This window comes from Gossypium hirsutum, chromosome D03 (genome assembly GCF_007990345.1).
Source record: "Gossypium hirsutum isolate 1008001.06 chromosome D03, Gossypium_hirsutum_v2.1, whole genome shotgun sequence".
Taxonomy (NCBI): Eukaryota; Viridiplantae; Streptophyta; class Magnoliopsida; order Malvales; family Malvaceae; genus Gossypium; species Gossypium hirsutum.
In genome coordinates this window covers 9160543-9169323 of record NC_053439.1, presented here as the reverse complement: position 1 = coordinate 9169323, position 8781 = coordinate 9160543, and the positions used below count along the sequence as shown (strand labels likewise).

General features: G+C 32.5%; 2 protein-coding genes across 2 annotated transcripts; one reads left to right on the top strand and one right to left on the bottom strand.

Moving 5' to 3' along the window:
* Positions 1 to 1014: 1014 nt before the first annotated feature.
* Positions 1015 to 5721, top strand: LOC107950534 (uncharacterized). The gene is made up of 7 exons (XM_016885403.2): positions 1015 to 1540; positions 2135 to 2236; positions 2525 to 2639; positions 4192 to 4307; positions 4394 to 4579; positions 4972 to 5114; positions 5291 to 5721. The coding sequence occupies exons 1-7, from the start codon at positions 1416 to 1418 to the stop codon at positions 5470 to 5472; spliced, it is 969 nt and encodes a 322-aa protein (XP_016740892.1). The 5' UTR covers positions 1015 to 1415; the 3' UTR covers positions 5473 to 5721.
* LOC107950535 (cinnamoyl-CoA reductase-like SNL6) lies at positions 5692 to 7386 on the bottom strand. Its single transcript, XM_016885404.2, has 4 exons — positions 6785 to 7386; positions 6503 to 6688; positions 6087 to 6424; positions 5692 to 6000 (listed from the first exon to the last, which is right to left on the bottom strand). Exons 1-4 carry the CDS (start codon positions 7061 to 7063, stop codon positions 5904 to 5906), a joined length of 900 nt encoding a protein of 299 aa, XP_016740893.1. The 5' UTR covers positions 7064 to 7386; the 3' UTR covers positions 5692 to 5903.
* Between the last annotated feature and the right edge of the window lie 1395 nt (positions 7387 to 8781).

Genomic DNA, 8781 nt, shown 5'->3' with positions numbered 1-8781 from the left:
TTCATGTAAAAAAAGTAGGAATTGAGCTATGCTTAACGAATTAATATTAAATAAGAAAAAAAATAGTTTTAAAAAATCAAATGAAAAGAAACTCACTATTTTCAATTAATAAAATAATTAATTAATTAAATAAAACTAAAAGTAATTGAACATATAAAATACTAAAAAATATCATATCATGTGTCATATGTTGGTCATACATTGATTATTTTTGCTACCTCATAAAAAAATAACATTGTTAGTATATTGGAGTAATTTGTAAAATGTTTGACAAATTCAAGTACCAAACCGAACAAAAAAAAGATTACATGCCAAATTAAGAAAAAGAGTCAAGTTCAGGTATCAAATTGGACCCCAAAAAAGATTAAGTATCAACTTAAGAAAAAATGTCAAGTTTAGGTACCAAATTAGGAAAAAGTGTCAAGTTTGGATATGAAATTGGACAAAAAAAGTTTAAGTACCAAATTAGGAAAAATGTCAATTTCAAGTATCAAATAGTATATTAAGCCAATTTTTTTATTATATGATATTGAATCTTCTATGCTAAGATAATCATAAAAGCAAAGAAAAATCCTGGTAATTAATTAATTTTATCTTCCATTCCAAACAAAGCTCATGTTTTTTTCATTACTTTTTCCCAAACGAAGAGCAAATAATTAATTTAATTAATTGTAATTATTTTTTCCTCAGGTTTATATTATCAAAACAAGTTTAAGTTTCGTTATTTGAGTTGATTTCGTTAAGGATAATCTCAAAACATAAAATAAAATTTTAAAATCTATATGGAGATTAAATTAATTAATTTTATTATTATAGTAACAAATTAGTTGACATTATTAATGGATAAAAAAATTCAATAATTTATTGGCTGAAAGATTAAAAAAACCCTTAATAAAAAAATAAAAATACAATTAAGCTTTAGAAAAAAAAAACCATCCTATTGAACATTTATTATCCAAAAAAAATCGACTCGACCTTTCTTTTTATTCTTTTCAGCTTCATGGTTATCGATCTATTCGAGCTTAACATAGCGATTTAACTATTGTGTGATAAATGAAAGCGACCAAATTGCAAGGAATTAATTTTAAGTGAACAAAAATAAAAAAAAACCCCTTAAGTTAGGTGACCAACTAGCTAGAATAAAGAAACATTGTTTTCCTGCTTAGTGGTTAAGGTGTTAAGCTGGTCCGGTGGTCTGCCCTTTCTTTCCTAACAGAGAAGCGGTAGTCAACACGGCGTTGCTTTTACTCCCACGTTAAAATCCCATCAATTTTTATTTCTAAAGAAAGAAGAGAAGATAAGAAGGAAATAGGATCCTGTGGCTGTGGCGTTTGTTTGTGTTGGAACTTCCAATTTCATTTTCATTTTCAAGTTTTATATTTTACGGCGGAAAAATTAGAATAAAGGAGTCCACCATGTGGGTGGAGATCATCTGTGGACTTGTCTTTTACCGCTTGTTCCGCCGCTTCTTCTACGGCTCCGACGACGTTTTGGAGTTCGAAACCTCTGATTTTGATGCTACTTTCTCCGTCGCCAATAGGTGCTACTTTTACTCTTTCAACATTTTTCTATTTTCATGATTTTCTAATAAATTCCCCCCCCCCCCGAAAAAAAAAGAGCGATACTTTCTTGATTTTAGTAGAGCTTGTTTCTGAGCTGAGCTTGATTGTGCAAGTATTAGGTTGTTAAGGTTTGTTTGGTTTCATGGAGAATTGAATTCTTAGAAAGAGTTTTGAAGTAGTGTTTACGAATGGAAAAAATGTTGTGAATTGACACTTCTTTTGCTGTTGCTTTTATCAACTTGCTATTGGGCTTTGTGAGTGAAAAGGATTAATGCGTTTGAATGTGAAGAATTAAAAATTGATTTTCAGATCTTTTGAATAACGAAGTCCATGATTTTACTGTTATATGGAGCGGGATTTTGTGTTAATTCTCTCTCTCTTTTGTGTAGCACAAATCAAGTAGCAGAAGCAACAATCAAACATAGTCTTAGGTTATTTTATTAGCTTATTTGGGACCAAAATTGACATTAATGCTAAATTTAAAACGGAGTATTTTGGTAAGCTTTAAGTGGCCGTAATCAAATCCTTCCACTCCTCAACTAATTGCTTCTTTTGATGCATCTTCATTGTAGACTTGAAAAGCTTTATGGTGGAAAGGTGTATGTGGGGCTTCACATTCCGGATGTCAACACTGGCTCTCGACAGAATATCGATATTGTTCTTGTTACTAAAAGGTAAGGTGTTTATGCTTTGCCAGCTTCATTGCATTTGCATTGAGTATGTTTTAGTAGCTATTAGTTATATATATTTTATAAAAGCTATAATTGGCTTGTTTAAATTGCGTACAAAGATGCTAATATCATTGAGAATGAGATTTTTAGTATTTTAAAATTCTTTTTCTTATTTCTCATCTCTGTTTAATGTTGCAAAGATAAGATTATGTAATCACTGGAGTTACCGTTTATGTAAATTTTCTGGTGCTTTTTTATTTTACTTCTTGAAATTTTGATCCATATGTGCAGAGAAGCAGCAGTTATTTCTGTCCAGAATCTAGCAGGGTTCATTTCTATACATGAGGATGGTAGCTGGACCTGTGAAGGTGGCAGTAGCCAAAGTGCAGTGTGTAGTCCTGATCCCGTAAGTCACCATATCTACTTCTTCAGGAACTCTATGTGTATTGCATGTTTGCATGTTTGTTGTGGGGAGGGTGAATATTGATTGTCATAAAGGCTTTTCTGATGGGTTGTATTCTCAGTGTCATGATGCATATTAATTGCATTTATTTTCTGAGTTCTCACTCTTCTCTGTATTACCAGACATCTTTTATTGACAAGCACCTTCAAAACCGATAATAGTTACTTGATGTTCTACTATGCATTTTGGTGGGGAAGAGAAAGGGGGGGGGGGGATGTCTAGCATAGATTAAAAAATTTGGACTGGTTGGTGAGCTGGTGGACTGTCGGCTTCAGCTAGCATATTAAGTTACTTAGTAACCAAACAAGCACAAAACAGTTTGAACCGGTTAAAAATCGGTTTTATCTTCTTTTTGTTTGTTGTTTTCCCTAACCTCATAATTTTATGTTGAAATCTATACTATTAAATCAAAAACATACTTTTTTTAATTATTAACTATATTTTATATTGCCAATAACTATGTGGTCTATTTGTAGAGTGCTACACTTTTAGTTCTAGTGATCAATAATCAGATCCTGGTAAACTTAAATGTATAAGGAAAAACTATAATCAAAACTATTTTAATATTAAAGACAAAAAAAAAACTATTTTGAAGCGGTCGGTTCAACTGGTTGGACTAGAATTGGAAGTCTGATCAGTTTCACCTCTGGTTGAGTCTTTTAAACCTTAATGTCTGGTTACAAGTTGGCTTTTAGTATCATGAATGTATACATGCTGCCTTTTAGGTTCAAGCAAAGCCTTGTGTTGTTTGATCAACTAAACAATTAAAATGTTGAAAAATTAAGTATTGAATTTTTGGAACCCCAAGTTGTGACCTATTGGCCGAACGATCCCCTTCCCCGGGAATAGCTTGGTTCAAATCACAATTGTACCAAAAAAAGTAAGTACTGAATTTTTGGTAGAATTTTATAAATACTAAATTTATATTATAAAACTATTTGGTATGTTAGATGTTTAATTAAGTGAAAAATTAAGTTTTGAATGTTTAGTACTGAATTTATATGATATAATTGTTTGGTATATTAGTAAAAATTAAGTCCAAAAGGATTATATTTATGTTGTTTGATAATAGTAAATCTTGATTTTAAAAATTCTTTATCTTATAATTTTAATCTTATTAATAAAGTATTTTATATTTTTGTTATTAAGATAGTATTTTATATTTCATAGTTCTTTATTTCATAATTTCAGTCTTATTAATATGGTATTTTATATTATTTTAAATAGTTATCAATTAAAGTTAAATATAGTCATTTGAATATTTATTTTTAAACAAAAATTAAGAGCTTGTTTATTTCAAATGTGTTTTTAAAAATAAAATTAACTTAATAGTTTCTGCATTAAGCATTATCAAACACACCCTTCGTCTGAGTGTAAAACTTTTCTACTGCTAGTGATGAGAAAAAACATGCCAACTCTTTTATTTTTGGCCAATAGGAAAGCATTCTAACTATAGAGAGTAGTGAAGATAATTATAAATTATCTATTGCTTCAGGTTTCAGAGGCTAAAAACCAAGCTTCAGTCCTCGAATCATATATTGAACAAAGGGGAGTTGCTATACCTGAAGGATATTTTTCATACAAAGTTGTAATTCCTAATCCAAAATTCCGGTTTGTTCTGAATAACCTTTTTTCCCCCTTTTGTCTTAAAAGAAAAATCCATATAAGACTATTTACTAAATAGATTTCACTTGCAGTACCTTTTATAACAATTTTCCGTCCGAGGTTATCACTTATGATCAATGGGTGCAACTAAAACCAGAACCAAGAAGTATGTTATCTGGATGGATTAAAAGTGCCTTTCGTGGTGGGAAGAAGGAGATGCAGGAATCTTTTCATCAGCAACTTAACTTTATTCTCAGCACAGCTCCCATGTGGGACAGGTTTGTCACTAAATGTGCTAACAATTTTGCTTTTAACTTCATTCGCATAGGATCATAACTATCATGTCATTTTTGGTCAATAATTTTGATAATGCATATTGCTATGTGACACTGGAACTCCATTACATAATTTCGCTTTGTTTTCTCTGAACCAATTGCAAGATTCTCCATCTGTCAGACACTTGTAAATAAAATGATACTGCAAAGAATATCTAACACAAGAAATTTTGAATTAAGCATTAGGGATTAAGTAGGAAGTAAATTGTTCCTATTTTGCAGACATATAGGAAGATGAATTTTTTACTATACGAGTAGATTTCGTGGTTTGTTTGAATGTTATATGCTCATCAGCAGCAAGTTTTAGCTTGAGAAATTTCCAATGATGTCTGCAGGCTGGAGGTTAAAGATAACAAATATGTTCTTGGAGAATTTCTGGAATTTAAAGGGAAGCAAGAGGACATCCTAGCTTTGAGAAATATCAAGAGATCAAAAGTTAGTCGACTTGTCATCCAAAAGATTAGCATGTTTGGATTAGGTAATCCCCATAATTTTATTGGAATCTGCAATTTTCTTTTGGATTAATATTCTCGTATAGTCATTTTTAATGATTCACTGGGCATGTAAAGATTATAGCATAGATATTGCTGACATTATCGACTGGTTTAACTGTTGCCATTTTTTGTTCCATTATGTTATACTTTGTTGATGCAGCCCATTCAAAGCTTCAGGTTTTGTACTCTCCTCGAGATTATCGAAGTGGAGGAGCTTTGGCTTCCGAGTGGAAAGAAGTAAGCGTAAGATCAAGTACAGAGGTCATATTCCAGCCTCAAAATTCTACCAAAGTCTGCAAATTCAAGCTTTCTTCGATCATGTCTATGTCGCTAAGTGCCTAAGAATGCATCCTTGGAATGAATCAAATTTTTGTGTGGGGATTCTTTCAACAAGTCCTGAAAGTGAATGTGAATATTAAATAAAGAGCTAGTTGTACATTTCTGCTATATCGAATATTTGATGGCCGACTCCCTTTGTTTAGAGATAGAACTGCCCCAAACAGCAAAAGATTATCACTACTAAAAGACAAAGGTCAATTGTTATGTTTGCAGGCCAAGGGATTGAATGAGTAAAATCTTTTGACTACTAAATTCAAACAATTTCAAATCTTTAAAGAATATAAAAAATTGGAGGATATCCTAAATTTTTGTAACCTATGTTACAAAGACTTATTTTTTTCCCTAAAATACCCGTATTCGATTTGTGGTAAATACATCGTCTGTGTCTGAGTAACATAATATTCTCTAAAACAATAAAGGCAGCAATCCATAAATCAATTGCTTAAAAGTAGATCATTCTCAAACTCCATCATCAAATTGTTCAACTTCTTATTGCTTATTCTTTGCTGGTAGATTCTCGCCTTCTCCCAACTGCAGACACAAAGCATATATGAATCAATAAAATAAAGTTATTCCAGACAATAATTTAAAAATATTATTCTTAACCAAGTACTAACCTTTGAGGAGGTGAAGGATCAGAGGATGGTAATAGCATTTGAGCAAGTTTATCAGCATCATGGCTGCAATTGATTACATGGTTGAAGCATAGATATCGTCCATACGATGATACATCTTCGAACACACAAATATGAGCGTCGGCTATGAACCTTAGATCCACTGTAACAAATACCCCATCTTCATACATCTCAGCTGCTCCTTTTAGATATGGATTTGTGATGGTTAGGTCAGGCGTCATCAACAATCCTCCATTAATGGTCACCATGTTTATGCCTCGGTCCATTGCCAGTGCCCAAGCTGACTTTTCCGCCAACGTTTTCGACAGTGCATGCCATAACTGCTCAAAATATTGCGAGTCCAACAATCAATTTATGTCCAACAACTAAACATAATTGAAGATGTCATGTTTAAGTACCTTAAACTTCTTGCAAAAATTGATGTCGGTCCAGTTCTTTTCGTCCAGGTCGGAACCAGTTCGACTTTCGTTCCATATGACGGCGGTTACGGAGGATGTGAAAACCACCTTCTCTATTGTATCTGTTTGAGCACATGCTTCCAACACATTGTGTGCAGCTCTTGCCTCAATTTCCGCCATGAATTCCTGCACCACATGCAAAAATTCAATTTTTGTTAACATGCAATGAACTCGATTACAACGTGGTTAGTTAGAAGAGATGGAAAAAAAGGTAAAACATACATCATAAGTAGAATGGTCAGATGGAGGCTGAAAGCAGTAGAATAAACCACAACATCCCTTCAATGCAGCTGTAATGCTGTGGTAATCAAAAGGGTCTGCATCGAATATCTTCAAATTTTTATTACTACTAGGCAACAGCTCCTCAACTGATTGGAACCCATTTGGATGGGGTTGAAGGGCAGCATGAACAGTGTAGCCTCTATGTAAGAGCAAGTGGACAAGGGCGGAGCCAAGGTGGCCGGAAGCATCCATTACACAAACAGTCCTTGAGCTTGCCATGTGTTTGCCACAAAAACAAGAATTGAAGAAGAAGAAATGGGGTATATGGAAGAAGGGGAGAGGGGAAGGATGGTATTTATTAGAAGAGGAAAAGTAGAGGGAAGTTAGGTTGAGGGGGGAGGGGGTTAATTACAGATGGTTGGGCAGGTAGTAGTTAGCTTCCATAACAGAACAAAAATACAAAAAATGCATGGGATTGGGTCAACTAGTAAACAATGTTATTTATTGGGCAGATGACAGTTCACACACTGCAAATGTAGGGACCAATGCAAGCTCACACCTAAGACTATCATTTATGACTTCTAAAAGGTTCTTTTTTAATGCCAAAACAACCGTATCCTTTCCTTTCCTCTCTTCTTAGGTTTTCTTTTTATTAAAGGCCTACGTGTGTACGAAGTTGCCTACACATACACTCAACTATCAAAACTTTTATACATAATTTGGTAAAATGGGTAAAATAATAAATTTAACCCTCAAAATTTACAAATAGTCTCAATTTGATCCCAATTTTAAAAAAATAAAAAAATACATAAATATTTTTTAAAAATATAATAATAAATTTAAATTTTATATTAATATTAAATACAATAAAAATCCCCAACCCAACCCCGTCCCTCTCAAAAGGAGGTGGAAGAGGGTTAGTGCATTATATTGCTTAATAATGAATTAACATCAGACTTTAAATGCCATCCTTAAACATCATTTACCTTTTTTATTATTATATCTCACTCTTCAATTTACGATAGAAGTTGGAAGTTCTTCCATTTTCGGATTTTTGCTTGGCTTCATAATCATAGCATTGGGAGTTAGATAATATGAAGAGATGGTAACCAAATTTAACAAAAATTATCAAACCTTTAATTAATACAAGGCATGTTTAGTTGAAGAAGCGCTATTTCATGCCAACTCGCCCCATTTTGCATCAGCCACATGTCGGGACCCTCGTCAGTTGTTCTGTAAGATGGTGGCCACTGCCGAGATTTTGAGAGGGGAGGGACGATGTGGGGGGTGGGGTGGGGGAAGGGGGAGAGGGACAGGGACAGGGGTGGGGTGGGGTAGGGATTTTTTATTTATTTAATATGAATCAAGCCACCTCATATGCTTTTGCTTTCGCATCTCTCTAAAATTATAGTTATGGTAAAATCTTAATTTATTTAATCATCGAGGACTCTCAAACGCACAAATCCTCTAGAACTAAATAATTGAAGGTTTGTTATTCAACAGTATAACATGACTTGTATACCCATATTAATCAATATCAAATAGAAAATATACTTCTAGGATCGTATCTAGGTTTATTATTTTTTTCTTAAGTTAGAAAAAGAGAATACAAATTGATAGACACTATTTGTAAATACTGAGGGTTAATTTTTTGAATTTATGGCTAAATCAATATAATATGTAAAAATTGAGAGCTAAATTTGTTATTATACGTCAACTTGTCATTTATGATTTTAACGTGAGTGACCAAAATGACTAAACTATGTAACGTAGATACTTAAATTGTAAATTTTTTATTTTAAATACTTAAAATGAAAAGTTTTATAATTAGATGATTATTTATGTAATTTACATATTTAGACAATTAAAATATCATTATTTTATTCACACATTCAATCAAATCAAACGAACCCAACAAATTCAACCCGCCAATGGTTTACTCTTACGAATAGTGTGTAAGTTATATCCATAAAAGAAACTCATTAAATTAAATTTGA